The sequence below is a fragment of the Rhinatrema bivittatum genome, chromosome 6 (assembly GCF_901001135.1).
Source record: "Rhinatrema bivittatum chromosome 6, aRhiBiv1.1, whole genome shotgun sequence".
NCBI lineage: Eukaryota > Metazoa > Chordata > Amphibia > Gymnophiona > Rhinatrematidae > Rhinatrema > Rhinatrema bivittatum.
In genome coordinates, this window is record NC_042620.1 from 282527752 (window position 1) to 282551200 (window position 23449).

At 43.9% G+C, this 23449-nt stretch overlaps 1 protein-coding gene across 2 annotated transcripts in view; it reads left to right on the top strand.

Annotated features, from left to right (window-relative positions):
• The window catches only part of OPHN1 (oligophrenin 1), a 235543-nt gene that overhangs the window by 94357 nt on the left and 117737 nt on the right, over positions 1 to 23449 (top strand). For both annotated transcript variants that reach the window (XR_003857530.1, XM_029607285.1), the window contains one exon: positions 15243 to 15304. Coding sequence is in view for 1 of the 2 variants with exons in the window: in XM_029607285.1 (XP_029463145.1) it covers positions 15243 to 15304 (62 nt within the window). In the remaining variant the exon portion in view is untranslated. The remainder of the gene's footprint in view (positions 1 to 15242; positions 15305 to 23449) is intronic.

The following is a 23449-nucleotide window of genomic DNA, read 5'->3' on the forward strand; positions in this document are numbered from 1 at the left end:
CTTATCCATGGAGAAAACAAAGCTGCTTGGCTATAACGACAAATCAGACACACAGTCCCACTCTCCTTCCCACCGAGTTGGTTAGCTTGTTGTAAAGACTGAGGAGACTTGTATGGAAAGGTCCTTGCATGCCCAGAAAAGCTTTCTCAGTTTTTATGAACTCTGAGAGCGCTTTTGGATGACATTGCCCATTTGTGTGATTAATTTCTCCTACTGTATGTGGAAAACACCTGTTACAGGTAAGCAGTTTTGCTTTCCTTTTGATTTCATGTCATCAGTTTTCCTGATGATAGCAGAGGAGAAGGCCATCGGCTTCAAAAAGTGCTAGGTCTGTGGTCAGGACAAGAGAGAGAGAGCATGCCATACTGGGTCAGACCAAGGGTCCATCAAGCCCAGCATCCTGTTTCCAACAGTGGCCAATCCAGGCTACAAGTACCCAAAAACTAAGTATATCCCATGCTACTGATGCTAGAAATAGCAGTGGCTTGGTTAATAGCAGGTAATGGACTTCTCGTCCAAGAAATTATCCAAACCTTCTTTAAACCCAGCTACAATAACTGCTCTAACCACATCCTCTGGCAACAAATTCCAGAGTTTAACTGTGCACTGAGTGAAAAAGATTTTTCTCCGATTAGTTCTAAATGTGCTACATGCCAACTTCATGGAGTACGCCCTAGTCTTTCTATTATCCGGAAGAATAAATAATAGATTCACATTTACCCATTCTAGACCTGTCCCAGACTTACTATAAATGTCTGGGACAGGATCATTATGTATCCTTCTTCAGTATCTGCTCCAGGATGTTTCCAAGGGCCATCAAGTTCCAACAAATGAGACTACATTCTCATTTGAAAGACATGAAGTCATTCAGTTCCATCAAGCCATTAGGATCACAGAGCTACACTGACCACTGGAGGCTCAGAACTGCTGAGGAAGTCTTCAACTACACCCACACCCCCTCATCTCTAAATCCTACGTATATGCCCAGGCAATGAAACAGGTATTGTCCTCCTAGCTCTCATCATGCTATGGGTTCTAAGCACACAGCCGAGGAGAAATGATGTTGAGAACCCATCAAAGGAGAATGTAGGAGTAACTGTTTCTATCACAGCACAGTTCTTCAAAAGTTATTTATTTGCCCTGTTGGTCTTCCTTAAGAGCTAGAAATGGAGATTATGGATAATTTAAAATTTGGTTTATTCAATGCATGCTTCCTGTCATCTAAATGTTTTCTGATTTATGATTGTAGTTAAGAATTTACAACTAGTTTGTATCATGGAGACATGACTTGGAGGTGACCTATGTTGCCTCCAGAAAGCCTCTCCATCTAATTTTTCCTTCCTTGATAAACATTGAAGGGTTCAGAAAAGAGGTGGGATTGCACTAATAATTATAGGGATGATCTAAACAACAAGGATTTGGAGTTAAGGAGGATGCTATATATTGGAGCCCTTTTAGTTAGGATTGATGTTGTGCCTACAGTTTGGCTTCTGATAATTTATAATCCCCTGATAGAAATAGGCCATTATTAAATGAAACATTGGCGATTATTTTAGAATGTGCTGCTCGTTTTGATTGATTATTGTTGGTAGGTGATTTTAACATACACCAGTTCAGTTGTCTGATATTTACTTCTTGGAAGTACTATCTGATTTCTGTTGTATTCGACATGTTAAGCATTTTACGCATCAGGTGGGTCACATGCTGGACTTAATTTTTTCCTCAGTATCTTTGAAAATTTAAGTGATCCCTTGCTCTTTTTCTTTTCTTGGTCTGACCATTGTATAAACCTTTTCTGTTGTTTGTCAGACTGTATTACAAACTCATGGACAGTCTCTGAAATGGCGACAGAACACTTAAAGATTTAGATAAATTAATCACAGTTTGGGAACTTTTTCCTTCTGATTTTGTAGATATTTCTCCCTCTTTTCAAGTAGAAATATGGGGTTCAATGTTAAGTTCTGCAATACATAAGGTTGCTCCTCTGAAAAAAAAATTAAAAAGAGAGAGAATAGCCATGATTGGTTTCATCCAGGCTTAAGCCTTTTGACGAGACAGGTTAGACCCTGTGAAAGGAAATGGAGGAAAGAGAAAAATGATCAGACTAAACTTCATTGTAAAACTGTCTGCTTTCATTATGTTAGAGATTCAGAAAGCAAAATCTGAAGCTGTTGCTGTTGCTAAGCAAATTGGGCAGGCTTTGAGTTGCTCTAAACAACGTTTTAAAACAATAGCTTCTTTATCTGGGGGGGAGAGGGAACCCTCAATTGATCATTTAACATTGTCAGCTAATGAGTTTGCTAAAGGTTTTAAGGAGAAAATTGATCTTATTCAAGCAGAGTTTGTTACCCAGAGCTGCTTATTTGGACGGTGGTTATGGTGAGGATACCAATAATATAATTCATGAAGATTGTATAGGTTCAGATCAAGAGGTTTATCACCCTCCCCTTCTTTGTGTTCTGGAATTGGTAAGAGCTGGTGGAAATTATTTAACTCAGTCACTGAATTGAATACTGAAAAATGTTCATCACTTATGAATTTGTCTTCGGTTTTAGACTTGCTTTCTATCCAGTTGGTAGAGAAACCAGAATTTATGTTAGTTGAATGGCTGATTTATCATTAATACTGGTTTAAAGAATGCTTAAAACATTGCTTATTCAGCCAATATTTATTTATTTATTTAAAGTTGTTCATATACCGCCATTTCAACCAGTGTTGGTCAAAATGGTTTACAAAATAAAATATACATTATAAAACTACATAGCAGTCAGTCATTTTGAGAGAACTAAAATATATTAAAATAACAATAAAAGTAAGAGAGACAGACTTAGTAAAACAAACAGAAGCAGAAATGCTGGATGGTCGCAGCTAAGCGTTTGCCGAGGGCTGTTTTAGGAAGAATTTAAAAGGTGGATCGTGATCTAAAAGCGATGGAGAATAAGTACGTGATTTTTTTTAGATTTTTCTTTATGGTTAATAATCTGCCTTAAGTAGTCAGGAATGGAATTCCAAAGTAAGGGGCCCGCTACTGAAAAAGCACATCTCCTAGTTATATCGAGCCTTGCAAGACAGACAGTAGGGACTTTGAGTAGATTTTTGTTTAAGGTCCTTAAGTGTCTATTTGGCTAGTAAATGTGGAGCGATGTGCATAACTAGATGGAGGAGTCATAATGTATTAAATTGCGTATGATGGAGAGAATTTTAAATTGTATTCTGAAGAAGACAGGAAGTCGATGTAATAATGATTGCAGAATTGGTGTAATGTGCTCTTTCCTGGAAGTGCCTGTTAGTATACATGCTGCAGTGTTTTGAATTAGTTGTAATGGACAAAGGGCATTGTCATAGAGACCGAGATAAAGGGCATTGCAATAGTCTAGGCCAGAGAAGATGAGGGATTGTAACATGGTATTGAAATCATCTAAATAGAGTAATAGATGGAGATGTTTTAACATGTGGCGTTTTATAAAATGAGTTTTTTTTTTTACTGTTGTGGAAATATGATTGGACATGGATAATTTGTAGTTTAAGATAACTCTTGAGATTTCGAGCTTTTGATACAGTGGGGATGGATAAACCATCTAGAGTTAGATGTGATATTCTTTAGATCTGATGGATGTGAGAAACTCTCAGCCAGTATCCAATTTTACTATTTGTTATGAAGTTTTGGGGTTTTTTTACAATTTATTCTTTATTAGAGTTCAGTTTGCTTCAAACAAACATAGGCAAATATCAAATCTAAAGGAAAATTTAAACATGATATCAGAATTATATTCCTATTTTATTAAGTCCACATACATGATGGGGTCATTCAAAATCTCAATGATAATTCCACAATATCAAAAAGTAATTCTGCCCTAATGAGGCCTTCCACTCCTACACACCTGGTCTATTTGTTTTGTTATGAATTAATTGAGAATGTTGTTGTAGCTCAGTTGTTGTGAGCGTGGAGGTGCGGTCATTTGCTCAAGAGGGATTGTGAGCCCTTGGGCCATGGCACGGCTCAGGGAGGAGCCCCAAGAGACACACAATGGGAGGTGAGAGTGTTCAGGCATGGGCTGGAGTAGGATCAAGACATGGAACATCAGGAACTGGAACAAGGCAGGCTCAGCCCTCCCCTTGACCTACATGCATGGGTGAGATGTAGCAGTGCAATGCTGGTCTCAAGAGTAGCCCTCCAGCCACTCTGTAGCCCTTCTGGACCCGCTGCCTGGGAACGACGAGTGCGTGAGGCCAGACGGAGGCTGAGGGCAGGAGCAAGACAAGACATGGAACTCAGGAACTTGGAAGACTCAGACGAGGATTCAGGCACTAGTACAGGGTAAGTACTGCACTGCAGCACACCCTACACAGCCGCCCATGTCTGGTCGCAGACTCCAGGCGAGAAAGTGAAGACTTAGAACTGGAAACATGTTGAAGATTCAGGAGATACCTGCACCGAAGCGTGCCCTACACAGCCGCCTGTGGCTGGTTGCGGACCACACTGAAGCGGAGCAAGTTCTGGCTTGAGTCTAGGGCATGGACGGAAGCAGGAACAAGGTACTCCAAACACCGGGAACAGGATTCAAGACTCTGAACTCGGATTCAGAAACAGACCTCAGCATTAAAAACAAGGGCCTTCCGAAGACTTGCGTTGCAGACATGAAGACAGGCCTTGTGCCATGAAGCACCCTACACAGCCCCCCATGGGCTTGTCCAGGAAAGGTGGACAAGCAGGAAACCTGGAAGCAGGATGGGGAGCTGGAGATGAGGACATCAGGACTGGAACATCAGGACATTGAACATCAGGAACATGGAACATCAGGAACAGGCGATGAAGGAGCTCCGATGAGAAACAAGACCATGGATATCAGTCGAAGGAGACCAGGAACATCTAGAACATCTAACAAGGAGCTATCAAGACATGAGAAGACCACGGAGGACCTTGACTGGAGATAGACCACAGGCAAGTGTGAGATCCGATACGAAGGTCCCGAGGAGTGAAAGCTAAGCCCTTTTATAGGGCTGGTAGAGCGACGAGGCAATGACATCATCAGTTGGGGCCGCGGGGCATTTCCCACTGCTGGCCCTTTAAATGTTAAGCAGAGGCACGCGCGCATGCCTAGAGGCCCGAGAGGTGGAGGAAGTCGGCAGCAGCACCAGGGCTGCGAAGAGGAACATCGGTGGCCGCTTCCTAGATGCATGAAAAGATGGAAAGACAGCGGCTTCCCTGACGCTCAGGCAGCATCGGCAGCGGCACCCCCTGACGCTCAGAGGCACAGTTGGCAGTGGCTTCCCCTGCCGCACGGAAACAAGAAGCAGCAGCAGCTTGGGGCCATGCAGGAGTGGCGACAGGCCCGCCGCAAGACAGGATTCGGTGGCATCCAAACTGCATCAGCGGTGAAGAGGGCAGCATCCCAGGCCGAGTGGGAGCAGCAGCAGCGGTGGCGGTTCGGGGTGGCAGCGGTGCGGTGGTCCAAGCCGCGCAGAAGCAAGGTCCGGTGGCAGTAGTGGCAGCGTCAGGCCGGGGTGAGTGAGGCTGCTCGCGGTCGGGTCCTGCGAGCAGCGAAGCGCAACATCAGTTGAGTAATTTCTCAGATGAAGTACATGCATTGCACCACGGACAGTCTGGTTTTCAGAAAGACTATAGTACTGAAACAGCTTTAATGGCATTAACAAATGAAGTTAGACTGAATCTGGACAAGAGGAAAAAAGGTCAGTATGGTATCTAAAGATATGAGCTCTGCCTTTGATTCTATAGACCATTAAGTTCTGTGGTGGTTCTCAAATTTCTTAAATCTTTTTCTCTTGGACCAGCAGTTTCTGGTTTGTTGGACTGAAAGATCATTATTTTAAACCTACAGTATGTCCTGTGGGAGTTTCTCAGGGGTTCGATTTTTATTACCTTTACTTTTAAATGTATTTTTGGCACGGTTAGCCACTTTGATTCATAGTCTTGGTTTTAGTTGTTTTTATGCTGATGATCTCCAAATTCTTACTCCAATTGATGAGACATCAGATATTCATTTTAATGATTGTCTGGATGCTATCACTTCATGGCTATTGGAGCATAAACTTCAAGTAAATCCTCTGAAATCTGAAGCAATCTGATTTTCAACTCAGAAAGAGGATGTTTTAATAGCCCCCATTTTGAAAGGGACTAAGATTCCGTTAGTAAATGTTTTCACGATTTTAGGAGTAAAGTTAGTCGTCTTTATCGATAACAGCCCAGATTTTGGGTTTACCTAAGCTCCTTTAGGTCTGCCACTCTAGCCTCCAGAGATCGGACTCGTTCTCTGAGAGACAGGAGCTCTTTGCATCGGATGCACACATACAATTTCTCGTCGGTGGGTAAAAAATCATACATGTGACACTCGATGCAAAAGACTGGGAAGCCCCCCTCTTGCTGCTGGACCTCTGCCTTCAACTTAGATTTGTTCAGTTCCTAGTTAAGTTTTAGGTTGCTATGGGAGGAGGACTGCGTACAATTATGGTCCTTTAAATGAATTAAAGTATTCACTATATATCTGGTAGTGACCTACAAGGGAATGATTAAACTCTTGATAAGATGTGGGGAATTTCAGAACTTGTTTTTTTTTTATTTTTTAGTGTGAAAGTGTCACCTGCCTATAAATTAAAGGATGAGGTAGGGGTGGGTGGGAGAAGCATGGGAGGGTTGGGAAATACAAATACACAAACTTCTGTTTTTTGCCTGTCTGTCTATACACCATAGGCTCCCCCAAACACCCACACAGGCACAGGTCCATACACAGACATGTACACACGCACACACAGAGGATGTTATAGACCTCTGGAAAAGGGAATGAAGAGTGAGGTGATCAAATTTGCAGACATAAAATTATTCAGAGTTTTAAAATCACAAGCACATTCCGAGAAGTTGCAAGAGGACCTTGTGAAACTGGGTATTCAAAAGGCAGATGAAATTTAATGTGGACAAATGCAAAGTGATGTTAGATTCCATATTAGGAGTTACAACTTTGGAAAAGGATCTGGGCATCAGAGCGGACACAACTTTGAAATCCTCTGCTCAGTGTGCTGCAGCGGTCAAAAAAGCAAATAATATTAGGAATTATTAAGAAGGGAATGGTAAATATAACTGAAAATGTCATAATGCCTCTGTATCGCTCCATGGTGAGACCGCACCTTGAATACTGTGTACAATTCTGGTCGCCGCATCTCAAAAAAGATATAATTGCGATGGAGAAGGTACAGAGAAGGGCAACCAAAATGATAAGGGGAATGGAAAAGCTCCCTTATGAGGAAAGACTAAAGAGGTTAGGACTGAACAGCTTGGAGAAGAGAAGGCTGAGGGGGGATATGATAAGTCTGTAAAACCATGAGAGGACTAGAACGGGTAAATGTAAATCAGTTATTAAAAAAAAAACACAACCAGGGGGCACTCCATAAAGCTAGTGAGTTTCACATTTATTTTTTTAAAATGTATATACCACAAAATAAGCAAAACTATCAGAGTGGTTTACAATAAAAACATCCATAAAAAATATAAAAACAATCACCCTTGATACTGCTAAACCCTTTAATCCTGCAACTCCACCCACTCAAGCACTAGGGAACGGGAAAACCTTAACAGGTTTCCGGAAATTTTGATAGTTCAGTTCCGCCTGCACTGCATTTGGTAACACATTCCATGGTGGTGGAGCTCTGCCAGTAAAAACTCTTTTATGAAAACGCTGCAACTGAAATCCACATCCTACCCTATGAAGACCTGGAACCTAACATTCCAACTTATCATCAAGTAGTCTGGACCATTACTCAGCAAGCAGCGAAAAACTACTGCTATGGTTAGAGCAGTGGGCTGCAAACCAGGGTAACTAGGGTTCAGATTCCCCTGCCACTCTTTCTGACCTTGGACAAGTCACTTCACTCTCCAGTACCTCAGGTGCAGAGAGGGTAACTTTTTCAAACAAGCACACGAGCACCCACATACATGGATATATGGGCACACATGATATAAAATACATGTAAATGTACCCAACGGCATAGTCTTGTATCTAAAAGCTTTGCAACATGTAATGTTGAACTTATCTGGATAAGTAGTGTTTTTACACTTAACTACCTAACTTACTGCCTGCTTCACTAAGACGGTAACTTTGATACTGGCGCACGGGTGCACATGTATGAACGTATGCTGGCTCATGCCAAAGGACGCGGCCATTCTATAGCATACTCGCGGATATGCACGCATGGTATAAAATAGGCTGTACATGCGTACATGTGAGCGTAATTTTATATAGATGCACGCATGTGCATCTATATAAAATTACATATATATATTATATATATATTATATATATATATATATATATATTATATATATATATATATATATATTATATATAATTATATAAAATTATCTATATAAAATAACAATGGTTGATTGTTATTGTTTCAATGTTCTATGTAAAAAAAACCCCGGTCTAACCTCCCAGACCAGGGCAACCTTCTCGTTACATGTAAACCGGATTGATTTGTATTGCATACAGGAATTCCGGTATATAAAAATTAAAAAATAAATAATAAAATAAATGTGCGTGCAAATACCTCTTCTAGTGCATAAGTGGGGGTATTTCCTAGCGTGTAGCCAGATGGACTCAGGACCAGTGGGTTATGTGCTCTTCTGCTAGCAGATGGGAGACGGAGTCAGATTTCAAAGCTGACATCACTCTAGATATACCCCTGCAGTAACCTCAGCTCTTCAGTATCTCTCCGTCTCCTAGCAGATGCGGACACTATCCCACACACTACCCAGTGTTAGGAAAATGACAGCAAGAAGACAAAATTACCTCAAAGAAGATCGAGCCCTGCTCTCCTGCAGTGATACCTAAGGGTCCCCTCCCCCATTCAAGACTCTGAAGACTCACGCCTTCTTCGCCATCTAAATGTCGGCAAACTCCTGGTGCGGTACCTGGAAAGATCGGAACTGGTGCACAAAACGGATCGCTTGTTCATCCTTCACAGCGGGAAGAAGCAAGGAGAAGTGGCCTTGCGGGGACCATAGCCCGCTGGATCAAAGAAGTAATCAAGGCAACCTATATAGAGGCAGGAAAGCCCTTACCACTACAGGTTAAGGCTCATTCTACAAGGGCCCAGGCAGTTTCTTGGGCAGAAACCAAGCTGCTGTCACCCGCCGAGATCTGTCAGGCGGTGACATGGTCCTCCCTCACATCTTCTCCAGGTTCTACCACCTGGATGTTCAGGCCCGAGAAGACGCAGCCTTCGCAAGGGCAGTACTAAGTGAGCCATGGACAGCCTCCCGCCCTGTCCAGGAGTAGCTTTTGTACATCCCACTGGTCTTGAGTCCATCTGGCTACACGCTAGGAAATGGAGAAATTACTTACCTGATAATTTCGTTTTCCTTAGTGTAGACAGATGGACTCAGCATCCGCTCACGGCTTCCCCAGAGAAGGAGGACCTTGAAAAGCGAACCTCGAGACTAAGCAAATACTGGTAAGCCGCTGCCTACCCCTAGTTCAAGACACCCACAGTTTATCCGGTGTCGGCGTTAATGGTTGAGAGTACTGTCGGTCTCCAGTTTTGAAATCAGTTGAACCAGTTCAATCAAGTTTTAATCAAGTTTAATCAAGTTAATTAAACAAAGATATATCCACAGTGGCTTTTCGAAGAGAATACTGAAGAGCTGAGGTTACTGCAGGGATATATCTAGAGTGACGTCAGCTTTGAAATCTGACTCAGTCTCCCATCTGCTAGCAGAAGAGCACAATACCCATTGGTCCTGAGTCCATCTGTCTATACTAAGGAAAACGAAATTATCAGGTAAGTAATTTCTCCATTTCAGTAGATGCACGCCGACACAATTACCAATTAAACCGGTTCATTCCAGATCATCCAGTTAAGGGATCAAACTTCCTAACCACCTCTGTTAAATAGTCTCCCTTTTACCCTGTTAACCCCAACTCTTACCTGCTCACCTCTCTAGTTTTTTATGTTTTCTGACTTACACACCATCCATAGCAGCAGAATTAAAGTTACGTGGTAGGGGACCCTGGCGCATGCTTGTGCGCATAAGTATTTATGCACTGGATTCATTGAGAAATCCTGGAACACCCAAGCTCTGCCCAGAGCACACCCACACCCTGCCCCTCTTCGTAAAACATTTTTTGGGTGCATACCAGGAGATACGCACATATGTATGTGCTTTTTAAAATCCACGCAGTGTGTGCCAGCCAGACTTCTCTGTGTATCTCCCAGCTTTGGCACACTTCGGGCTTTTAAAATTCATCCATTAGGCTTTTCTCCCATTCTTTGTCTATGGGAAAATACCTTGATGAATCAGGCCCTTAGCTGGATAAGTAGTGGTTTTTCAGATTTATCGGGCTAAGTGGTAGCAAAGCCGCTATTTACCCAGAGATCTCAAAATGTATCCAGATAAGTGGCACAAATCTGCGCGGTGTGCTTAGTTGTGCTCCTAATTTTAGTCATCTACACAAGAAGATTTAACATGTATTTTTCTTATCACTTGTCGGCTTTTACACGTGTAAATCCTCTAATTTTGTAAAATGTGCGCAAGAAGGAAATCGTCAGTTTTATAATTAGTCCACAGTTTGTCCAGTCTATCTGCAGCTTGGAAACACCATCCTGGCTCTACAGGCTGAAGTCCCCCCAGGTCACCCAGACCCCTCACCCAATCATTTTTTCACTTTTAAGATGTTTACCATCACTTACACCAGCAGTAAATATATACGGGTAAGACTTACACGCGTCACGTTGGCAGGTTTTAAAATAGCAACCTATTCGCGTAAATGTTGGCCCTGCCCCAGAATGCCTCTAACACACTCCTTACTCTGTCTGTTGCTTGTGCATATGCGTGCGTACTTTACTGCTTTTAAAATACGAATTCTGTGTGATTGACATATATGCTCGCATATATAGAGCCTTTTTATCTTTTAAAATTCACCTATTAGATTGTTAGCCCTTTGGGGATAAAGAAATACCTACAGTACTTGAATGCAATCTGCTTTGAAGTGCCGGAGAAAGTGAAATTGAAATCCAATAAATAACCAATGGAGGTAAACCAACAATGGAGCAGCACTCTCATTTCTACTCTTACAGCAAATTAACCTAGCCACATTATTTTTGAATAAGTTAAAGCTTCTTGATCATAGTAACTACATAAGAACATAAGAAATTGCCATGCTGGGTCAGACCAAGGGTCCATCAAGCCCAGCATCCTGTTTCCAACAGAGGCCAAACCAGGCCACAAGAACCTGGCAATTACCCAAACACCTAGAAGTTCCCATGCTACTGATGCAATTAATAGCAGTGACTATTCCCTAAGTAAACTTGATTAATAGCAGTTAATGGACTTCTCTTCCAAGAACTTATCCAAACCTTTTTTGAACCCAGCTACACTAACTGCACTAACCACATCCTCTGGCAACAAATTCCAGAGATTTATTGTGCGTTGAGTGAAAAAGAATTTTCTCCGATTAGTCTTAAATGTGCTACTTGCTAACTTCATGGAATGCCCCCTAGTCCTTCTATTATTCGAAAGTGTAAACTAATATCCCTAGGAACAAAGCATTACAATAATATAACACCCCAAGAATTAAAGATGACATCACACTCCAGAAATCAAAATAACCCAAATAAGGCTTCAGTTGCCTAACCATACGTAATTGTAAGTGGGCATGCCGAGCCACCTGAGAAAAGTACAGTACTAAAGAGAAGCTGGAGTCTAATGTGACCCCAAGCTTTTAACACTATCTGAAGTCTCTATAGCACAGCCATCCAATACAGGCTGCATCTGGCTCGCCAAGCCATTAAACAACCTCCCTATTGCAAGAATTTCGGTTTTGGCCTTATTCAAAACCAGTTTACTAGCATCCATTCAATGAGATCTTTATCAAATAGCTACTAACCACATCAACAGTTGCAGCTATGCTTGAATCAATAGGTCCCAAAAAATATCAGCCACAGGACATATAAAAATTATAAACAAAGATGAAAGGCAGGAGCCCTAAGGAACTCATGCCACTTGTGCCACCTGTGTCTTTCCTTCCAAAAAGAAGCAATCCAGGCTAACACTGCTCTCTCGAACCCACTTGCTCACATCTCTCCAAGAGTAAGTGGTGGTCTTCCAGATAAAACGCTCTGGAAAGGTCCAGCAGGATCAAAAATACTGACCAACCAACATCAAGGTAATGAAAGACATCATCTGTTACGGGCATTACCAATTTTATGCCTATGTCCAAATCTACCTGACTGGCTATCCGACAAACCACCAGAACCTTCCAACAATTCTAATAATTGACTAAGGACTATTTTTTCCATAATCTTCCCTAAAAAGTTAGAATTTGGCCCACAGCTTTCACATTTTGTTGGATCCAAATGAGATTTCTTCAAAATTGGCTTCACTACAGATCTTTTCAAACTCTGGAAGACAACCATCCCTGAATGACACCGCTATAATTTTAGTCAATTATTCTAATCTTCTTCCTGACAATTTTTTGTATTAAATGTGATGGACAAGGTTCCAATGGACTTCCTGTAGGCTTCATATCTACCAGAATCTTCTGCACCTTCACAGCATTAATTCGTCGGAGCTCACACAATTGATCAACTACAGATATCCCAATATCCGCACCCCCATCTTTTCTGCTCCTGAACTATACTATTTCCCTCCGGCTGTAACTATTGGAGCAGAACCTTAATCTTATTACTAAAAAAAAAAAGAAAAAGTAATAGTCTGGCATTCCCAGCAAATCATCTCTCTTCTTAGGCAGAAGAGTCTTCACTACCCTAAAGATCTCCCTCCTAGAAGGCTTAGCTGATCCTATAATAGCAGAAAAAGCATTTTTTTTTGTATCCTGAACCAACCTCCTATATTTGTTTGCCATTTTCCTGTAGCCTATGCAATCTGACTGTAACCCAGTCCTCCACTGACACTCTGCATGCCGGAGCATTCTTCTCAGTTCTCTAAATTTTGGCGTAAACCACCCCTTCCTCTTTTTACCTAATTTAATCCATTTCATCAGAATTTACAATCCCATCCCAATGCTCCAATAACATTTGCATATTTCCTATCGCTTCAGGTAACAAATTATCCGTTTGCATACTGGAAACATCCTCATCAATTTTTCCCCTACCCGATTTTCCATCCTAGCTCGCACCCCTTCCTCCCCTTTCCCTAATCTGCCCTCTAAAAGTCAAAAACAAAGCCTTATGATCTGACCATGGTATCAGGTCTAAACCATGCCAGGTCGGATCATTCACCCCACTGAAATGGTCTGAACCAACAACCCAATCCAAAATATGACTTTCCCTCCCCCTCTCATGGGTAGTGCCAAGCACCAATTCTCTAATCCCCTACTAACAAAGAAGCAAACTGTAGACTGAAATCCAAAATCATTTCTTGAATAATCTCTAGAATTTGCAGTCCCCCAGCAGGAGGGCAGTATAAAATCAATATACCCACAGACTCTACAAGATCTAATTTAAGAGGCACAGCCTCACCAATAGCAACTGCAAAACAAATTGGACAAAATTCTTTTTTCACTCAAAGCAGAGTTAAGTTCTGGAATTCATTGCCAGGAGGATGTGGAAAAGGCAAAAGGTTTGGACAAATTCCTGGAGAAGTCCATAAATTGCTGTTGACCAGGTGAACAACCACTACTTTATCCCTGGGCATCAGCAGCATGGGATCTGTCTACTGTTCAGCATCTTGCCAGGCACTTGTGACCTGGATTGACCACTGTTGGAAAGTCTTATGTTCTTATGCAACCCTTAGTTGTAAGATTAATGTGGGGCTTCATCTGAAATCTTCCTTCAAGCCGGCAGGGTTGTGGGATGTCAACATGGCGTTAACACTGCTAATGAAAGCTCCTTTCGAGCTTCTGGCCTTTTGAGGGGTTAAAGTACTTGACCTGAAAGGTCACCTTTTTTTTTTTTTGGTGGCAGTCACTTCAAGGCCACAGAATTTCAGGCCCTAGTAACTTGCCCACTTTATACTAAATTTCATCGTGATGGTGGTGCTATGCATGCATCCAGTACAACCTTAAGTTTCTGCTTAAGGTTGTATTGGATTTCCACTTTAATCAGTTAGTCGACCTTCTAACATTTTTCCCCAGGCTGTCCACAAAGGTGAACAAGCCCGACACACCTTGGGTTATAAAACAGCCATCGCCTTCTATCTAGAGCAAAGCAGAGCCCTTAGAAGTTACACCCAGTTTTTTGTTTCTTTTTACCCCAACAAATCTGGGATTGCCGTTTCAAAGAGAACTTTGTCTTAAGTATATAGCAGACTACATATCCCTTCATTGATGCCCAAGTGAATTTAACCCTGGAGGAGCATGACAAGGCTCATAACATCAGGGCTATAGCTGCATTTGAGCTCAGCCTCTGTTGCGATATGCAGAGCTGCAACATGAGCCTCAGTTCATATGTCTACATCTCACCATTGTTTGCTTGCAGACTCCCAAGTGCGACAGCAGGTTTGGGCAATCTATTCTCCAGGATGCCTTTGAGGGCTGTAACTCAAATCTAGCCCACGTAGGGCCCATTTTTATTATTTCAAGTTGTCTTCCAGTTCTCTAAAAACAAAAAAAAAATGGGGGTGGAGGTAGTTAAAACCCGCCAAAAATGTTTTTTCTGCCTTGCCCCTTTTTTTGTTTGAAGTCGGCCCTTCCGGAGTCCCATCTGTGTATTTTCAGTGAATTGTTTGCTTGCCTGTAATGGCTGTTCTCTGAAGGCAGCAGTTCATGTGTCACACATACCCTGTGTCCTTCCCCCCGCTTAGCTTAATTACAGAGCTGAGCTGCCACGTATTCAGAGGCTTCCCTGGAAAGCTCTGGAAAAGTGCTGCGTGTTGATGCCACTGAGTGACATCATCCCACCTTTCTGACTTTCAGAGAAGACCCATTGCTAGTAAACCATCTTTTTTTTTTTTTCCTGACGTTTGGCAGTAATAGTGAAATACAGCGGTCTGAAGTTTTGTATACAGTTAAATGAAGCAGTTAACGCAAGGCTTGAAGCCTGCACTGCAGTGAGCGTCCCAAATTCAAGAACCGAATGGGAATCTCGTGGCGACCTTTGCTTGGGTTGCTCGTTACGTTAACAGCGTGTGTTTGTGACGTATTTACTGCACACAGCTCCCTGCTCTTCACAGTTACATGTGTGAGGGGGAGGCTGCAGTGGGTTTCATGGTGGTGCTGGAATTGCCCTGCAGAACTAACTCTGTACTTTTTTTTTTCTTTCTCTTGTTCTAGCTGAATCCTTTAAAGAGTTTTCTGGTCTGCTCCAAGAAGTTGAGAATGAAAGGATTATGATGGTAAGGTGACCCTCCCTGTGATGAATATAGAAAAGCATTTCTGTTATGCACTGAATGTCTCCAAGGAACACTGATGTCAAAAGAAGAGGCAGTCTGAAGTGCAAAATTGGTTACAAACCAAAGCTGCATGGTTTCTTTTACCAAAACTAGCTGGGACTCGGGTCATACTGCTCCGCATCATGGGGCTGATTGAGCCTGGGTGTGTGCAGTGGAGGTAATGTACACAGGCCTGGGAAGGAAAGAAAAGCAGCTTCTAGTAGGCGGCAGCCCCTACCAGCTAACCTCTCAGAAGTGCTGAGTGTGTGCCTTGGATGAGACACCGCTCCAGCTCTCTCCCCAGGAAAGGTCAACTGCATTATCTGAGCATAGGGTTGCCAACTTTTCCATGGAGTAGGACCGGACACTTTATGGCTGGCTGCAGCCACCCTTCCCACCCCCCCCCCCCCCCCCCCTTTCCCCTTACAAATCGAGAGTTGATTTTTTTTTTTTCCTAGTCAGATTCTGCCTGCCTGTCTTTTGGGCTCGGTTCAACTCTCCTCTTCCTCTGCGATTCTCAGGAGGACAGCGCAAAGCAGCAACAAGTGCAGCACAGCTGTGGGGAGAGCCAGAGGAGGAGGAGAGTCGAACCGAGCCCCGAAAGCAGGCAGGTGATTGGAGCGCTGCCAGGCTGCCGCCACTGATCGGCTCCTGGCCTTGCCTGACCAACAGGCTGCAAAACCGTGCTGTCCAGTCCAAAAACGCACTGTCCAGTCCAAAACCCGGGCAGTTGGTCACCCTGTCTGGGTAGTGCATCTGAAACTGAGTCTCTTGCGGGGGTGATACTGTGATGGTGCCATGGGCTTAGTAAAGTTGCTGAGTTGGTGATAAATTATGTGCATTTTTACAGTAAAAGTATAAATAGCTTCAAAATATATTAATCCATGTTAAAAAATGGTCTCCCTTTGTGACTACATTCATTCAAAAAGGCTATATCAAACCTATCGTAACAAAAAACCAAAACCTGGTGCTGATCCTAAAATCGACAGCTATCGCTCAGTCTTGGTACCAGTTACCGATCCAGGTTCAGGAAAGGCCATGGAAGAGAATCGGTCCTATTACCATAACAAACAGTATCCATTACCTATTGGCCATTACAAACAGTATCCATCTCTATGCAGATCAAGATGGTGGCTCATTCATTGTCCTACTTGGTCTCTCAGCCGCTTTTGATATGGTTGATCACCATCTCCTGATCCAGTGCCTAAAGGGCATCAGCATTGACGGCACCTCCCTAAAGTGGTTTGAATCATTCCTTGCCAACAGAATGCAGTCAGTTACATGGGCCAACAAACCATCCTTCCGTAGAGAGCTCACCTGTGAGGGTGAGCTCAGGGCTCAGTCCTATCCCTGATACTTTTCACATCTACGTGTGTCCTATCTGCAATCTCATCCTTTATTTTTTTATACCGACATTCGATCTGAGATATCATATCTGTTTACATTCAGGTACTGGAGGTATTTTCCCTATCCCCACAGGGGTTACAATCTAGATTTGTACCTGAGGCAATGGAGGGTAAAGTGACTTGCCCAAGGTCACAAGGAGCGACAGCAGGACTCGAACCCTGGTCTCCTGGTTCGTAGCCCACTGCTCTAACCACTAGGCTATTCCTCCTCCCTTTAATATTGAGTGCGGATGACATCCAATTGTGGATCAAAATGGGATCTGAACAAACTTCATCTCTCACCAATCTCAATAACTAATGGCTTAATAAACACAAACTGGGACTAAATCCATCAAACTTGGAACTCCCCTGGATCAGCCGCCAAGGTCACCTCCGCCTTACATCCTAACGAGTCAGTGCGCAGTCTCGACCAAAACCTTACAATGGAACCCCACGTTTTGAAAGTAGTAAGGTGTATCCTCATCAGGTCCACCAACCGCGTAATTTCCTTGATCAACACACTCTTGTTACTTTAATCATGTGTTAATTACCAGCCAAACAATCCCTATACAACAGCTTCTCCCAACACAGTTCGAAGCACCTCCGGCACCTACAAAGTCCAACCATAAGAATTTTTGGGGGTGCAAAAGCAACTGATTGTATCAAGCCTATTCTACATCAGTTTCACTGGCTCCTACTAGAAAGCAGGATACAATTTAAAACTCTCTGCTTTGTCTTCAAATGCTTAAATAAATAGGCCCCGGAATACCTCTCTCAATTTCTCTCCCCTTACACTCCCTCAAGGGAACTTTGGTCTGCAGAAATGGCTCTTCTTTCTCCTCCCCTGACCACTGCCAGATTGTCCTGCACAAGATTCCGTGCTTCCTGCTTTCACGCATCAAAAATTTGGAACAAAGTCCCACGGATCCTGCGCCTGGAGCCAGGCTGCCTTAAGTTCAGGAAGAAAGCTTTTCAGTCTGCTCTTCCCCTAAGACCTACATCCTCAGCCTAGCTTCCTGAACCACTAAGTGAGGGACGGTTATACACAACTGGATCTTGAAACGATGCACAGATGGGTTCTACTATGCTGGATCCCAAAGCTATGTTAATTGCAAATTCTGTTTTGGCTGTGAGCTGTTCTTATTGCCTCTGCTCATTTAAATTTGAGACCAGCTTTGGGAAAAAGTGGGATATCAAATGTTCAACCGTAAATAAATTTCCTCTGCTCCTTGGCCCTTTGGCTGTGCTTCCCTGCTGCTGAATGACGCCCGTCCCTTGGCCAGCAGAAGACCTCAGATAGTTTGGTACAGCCATTTGGGTGGGAATGTGTAAGGGAGGAAAGGAGGCATGCATTTACAGGCAGGTCTTCCAAACTTTGCAGCAGTCTCCAGAGAGAGATTCATTGGGAACTGCACATTTAGGCGTAAACTTGAGGCTTGGCTTTTTATTGCTTGATTTCAGACATCATTTACAACTGGTTTATTGAAGAAGCCTATATTTTATCTCATCTGCTCTGAGATGCCGCTGTAAATTAAGTCCCGAGAGTCTTTGATATTTTACTTATTTGTTTTTATGTATTCTGTATTGTTGCTGCTTACTTTGGTGTACTTATTCCATTTCATTGGTTATTTTTATTATTAATTTTGATTGTTTTATATTACCAAACTCACTGTTAGCCACTCTGAGCATTATTTTGGAAAAGTGGGCTCTAAAGAAATCAAATCACGACTCTCTTAAAGGATCTAAGCAGTGTTGTTTTAAATATGGGGAAATGGCTCTTCATCTGGACTGCACGGGTTCGGTGGAGGAAAGATTAGAACAGGCCCCACCTGGAGGTGATGGCTAGTACAGAAATGGTGTCCTTATGTTCATCTTACAGGGGTCCCTAATACTACGGGAAGAGAGTCCTTGCAGTGTCGTAGCCGCATTAATCAGTGACTTGAAGATTGCCATCCCTCAGTGAGGGGGAAAGCTCACCCACTCCACAACATTTAGCCACAGTGAGAGGAGGAATTCTTAGGGGTCGTGGGGGAGGGGGGCTGCATTTAGATTGAGGGAGGAAGAGTACGTGGGTAGATGGCACTTGCGAATCTTCATTTATACTTTGCCAGCAAAAATCTGCTTGCAAAATAAGGGAACTGTTCATGCTGTACCCGTGACAGTTCCAAAGCAAAAGTCCCTGCATATTTTAACTTTGAGAATTTGGGATGATGTCCACTGCGCAGTCTTTGTCCCAGTGCTGGAAGTTTAAAGATTGTCCCCGTAATGTGGCATCATGACAGACGGCTGAATTAATGAATGCCCTCAGGCCTTCAGCCATCTTGTGCTTCAGTATGTGATTGCTGTATTTCAAGGACTGAGGATCCCGAGGGGGCATTTATCTCTCTCTATGGTAATAAAATCACACCTGTAGAGACTGTCCTCCTCCTCATTTGTCTGACTGGGGAGAAACTGCAGGTGCTTCTTTGTGGAAGACAGGAAAGTTATCATGAACAAGTCGCCAAGTTGTACATTTTTTTTTACCCAGTGAGATTCCCCCTCTGGCAGTGATTCCTGGTGTCGCAAGCAGTTGGCCTGCTTAGCAGAAACCAAACGGGGGTGCTTCTCCCACCCTGCCTGCTGCGAAAATACTGAGGGATGTTTGGGATATGGGAGCATGCCTGCCTAAACTTTCCAAGTGTAAAAAGATAACAGGGGAGTGGAGGAAGCTTTGCAGTCTGTGTTTTCCTCTGGGCCTCTAACGTAAGCCAGCTGCCCAGAATGAGTCTTCGTCAGGCTGACCTAGAATAACCTGTCTTAAGACTCCATATGCACTGAGTCAGCTTTGCTCAGTCCCCTTTAACCCTACACGAGCTTGTGTCCCCGTGTTTCAGCAGTGAGCTCTGTGTATGCTGTGAATGCCAGGGCTGTAGCTAGGCGAAGTAGGGGCTCATATCAGGCTCTCAGAGATGGTTTGCAGCGGCAGACCTGCTATTGCTGCTCTGGTGATGAAAAGAGCACCCGAGAAAGTAAAAGGAATATTGGCAACTGCCATATCTGAGCATGTCTTACACCTTCTCCGAAATCTCATTCCCGCTCTCCTTGCCACAGAACCATGACTGAGTGTGGCAGAGACTGACAACAGCAGCATGTGAACATCTTAAGGTTTTGATCGCTGATTTCTATTCCATGTTTTCCTACTTCAGACTAGGTTGCTGTTTGAAAAGTGCATGTGTGCATGGGGCATTGCTGAATTCTCTGGCCATGGTGCTGGCTGGGACTGGCGATTGGCACTGATGTAGAGGTGGTGGAGTGTGTGTGCATGTACTAAGTGTATCCGCCCTGGAATACCTCTGATTGCTGTAGTGGGCCCATGGTCCAGGAGCTCTGTTTGTTTGTATGGGGCAGGTACTTCCAGACGCAAAAATTGTATAATAGCACATGAGGCAATGGGACTTGTATGCATGATTTAGTTTTCTAATGGGCAGCTTCCTCCCCTTCCCAGCCCTCTTCCTGGCTCAAAGCTGGCTGTGTGATTCACTCTTCTGGCTTTCATTTTGTACTCTATCATTTGCAGAGCGCTGGCTCCCTGCTCTTCACATTTGTTTCCAGGAAAAACATGAAGGCCTTTCACTTAGTGCTGGGGTTTCTCCTCTGCTGCTCTTTATCTCCCACTCTCTCTCTCTCCCCCCCCCCCCCCGCCCCCTGCTCCTTGTCTTTTTCCTGTCCCACATGCCATCATTTGCTCTTTCTCACTCATTCCCCCCTTTGCTAAGCCCGTTTTGTGCAGTAAAAGGCCTGACTGTACAGGAAAGTGTGCCTCTGTCCTGCAGAGTAGAGTACTACACATTCATGTTCCACAAAGAAATCTCCGATCAGGGAATAAGGGCCTCTTAACTATTCCATCTATAAAAACGGCGCGGCTTAATAAAGTATGAGAGAGATCTTTACCTTTAGCTGGGCCTAAACTATGGAACTCTATGGGGCAGATTTTATAAATCTGCACACACGCGTACTCTTGTTCGCGCACCAGGCGCGAACAAGAGTACGCGGGATTTTAATAGATACGCGAGTAGCCGCGCGTATCCATTAAAATCCGGCGTCGGCGCGCACAAGGCTGCCCAAAATTGGCAGTCTGTGCGCGCCGAGCCGCGCAGCCTGCCTCCGTTCCCTCCCTCTGAGGCCACTCCGAAATTGGAGCGGCCTCGGAGGGAACTTTCCTTCCACCCCCCTGGCCCTATCTAAACCCCCCCTGCCGCGCTCCATGTTCTGGTCCGGAGGCCGCGGGAACGCCCCCGGGTCGAAACCACGCCCACGGCACCGCCCCCGAAATGCCCCCCAACACGTCCCTCCATGCAAGCCCCGGGACTTACGCGTGTCCCGGGGCTTGCGCGCGCCGCCGAGCCTATGCAAAATAGGCTCGGCGCGCGCAGGGGGGGGTTTGAGGTAGGTTTTCGGGGGGTACGCGCGTACCCCTTTGAAAATCTACCCCATGCGAATAGAGTTAAGATTAGAAACCAGTTTTTCATCTTTTTAAAAAATCTTAAAACATGGCTTTTTAGGAAAGCGTTTGGAGATGAGAAAGAGAGTAGTACATAACTTTGTAGGCAAGCTTTTAGAGAAGAGAGAGAGTATTTTTAGCTGGACTTTAATGGTTATTGTGGATTTTACTGACCCTTTTATTATAGAATTTTATATTTTTATATTTTATTTGATTTTTTTGTTTTTATGTTTAAGTGGTTAGTTATTTTTAGATATTTAAGGTGTATTTCCAGTTGATGTATTCTATGTTGTATTTTAAATTTGTAATATTTTATCGCTGTAAACCGATGTAGTTGACCAGAACACCGGTATATAAAACAAAATAAATAAATAAATAAAACAATAGAGTAGCACCCTGATGAGAGCAAGATGTAGGGATCACATTTTTAAAAGTAAGGATCGGTAACACACATATAAACAAAAAACAGACCAAGCACTTTCCTACTTTGTTATTGTTTTTATTTGTTTTTGTGTTCAGTTTCCCATTGCTCTGCTGTTTCTTTCCCTTATCTAAGTATTTCCTTTCTTGGCTTCTCTCCCCGTATTTTCTTATGATGTCTCCAGCTCTGTACCTTTCTTCCCATACCTCTGCCTTCCTTTTTATGTACACCACTCATCCATTAGCAGGATAAGAATTGGCAACTACCAAACAGCAGAAAGGGCCTAGAAGTTATCAACTCGGTGGGAGAGAACACACTAGGAAAAGTTTAAGCAGGTGTAGGTTACTAGTGAGACCCCACCTGGAGTACTGTGCTCAGTACTGTGCTCAGGTCTGGAAGTCACATCTGAGTAAGGACATAAGGCCAGAAGTATTAAGCATTTTCCCCGATAACATTTACATTTTACATTTGCACTTATATACTTCCCTTTTCCCAAAGCAGTTTAAATCATAAAGAACAAATACCAAAATGATTTACGTTATAAAAAGCAATAAAATACATCAGCTACGTTACACACAACCTTAATGCAGACCCACTCTCTCCTTACTCTTAATAGGGAGCGCATCTGGTTGCATCACTTAACTTACACAAAATAAAACCCTCCCCCTCAGGACTGGCTTGTGATCCCCCAAGGGGAGCTCAAAAGAGGAAAACCCCTTTGGGGCGACCTGTCTGCTGTGTGCTGCCAGCTCATTGCCTCCCTCTCCCTCTTTCCCCAGGCATGACAGCCCTCTATGAAAATACAGGGAAGCAAAACAGAGACAGTTATTTTCCCAGTCTCCTGCCATGAGAGAATCAAACCAGAGAGACCCAATTAAACAGTGGGTCAGTGAGGGTCACCCAAGCCCAGAGGATTTCTCCAGAGACTAATAAGGCTGGAGGAACAGGGGGGCAAGAACCACTGGCATCTCTTTCCCATAAGGCATTCTGTCTGCTGTCCAACTCAATGGACACTCTGGGCCAGATTTTAAAAGCCCTGCGCACCGAGCCTATTTTGCATAGGCCCGGCGACGCGTGCAAGCCCCGGGACGAGCATATGTCCCGGGGCTTTGAAAAAGGGGCGGGAAGGGGGCAGGGGCGGGGCAGACGCCTCTAGCACGCCAGCTGCCGGTGTGCAATCCTCCGGCCAGCTGCCGGAGGATTGCACGCCGGCAGCTGGCCGGTGCGCACAAGTTACGACTGCCAGAGGCAGGCGTAAATAAGAAAATAAAAGGGGGGGGGGGGAATTAGGTAGGGCTGGGGGGTTGGGTTAGATAGGGGAAGGGCGGAAGGAAAGTTCCCTCTGAGGCCGCTTCGATTTTGGAGCGGCCTCGGAGGGAGCGGGGAAAGCAATTGGGGTTCCCCTAGGGCTTGGCGTGCGCTGACCCCGGATTTTATAACATGCGCACGGCTGAGCGTACGTGTTATAAAATCAGGCGTAGATTTGTGCGCGCCGGGTTATCACTTAAAATCTGGCCCTCTGTGCATAATCAGACTGCTGCTCACCATGGAGAGCTGATTGAAGAAAGCTTTGAAAAATATAATCTGCAGCGCACAAGCTGTGTGCAGCAGGTCTCCTAGGTTGAGTAGTTTTCACAGATTTTACTTGTGTAACAAAGCAGTTATGTGGGTAGAATTGGGGGCTGAAACATTTCCTCCACCACCGTGCTGTTTCACAGCTTAGACATTTTACAACAGATGATCCACGTAAAAAACTCTGAAAATGACCCTCCTCTGAGCACAGCCCTGGGAACACTTCTTTAGAACCTAGCTAAGTCTGCACG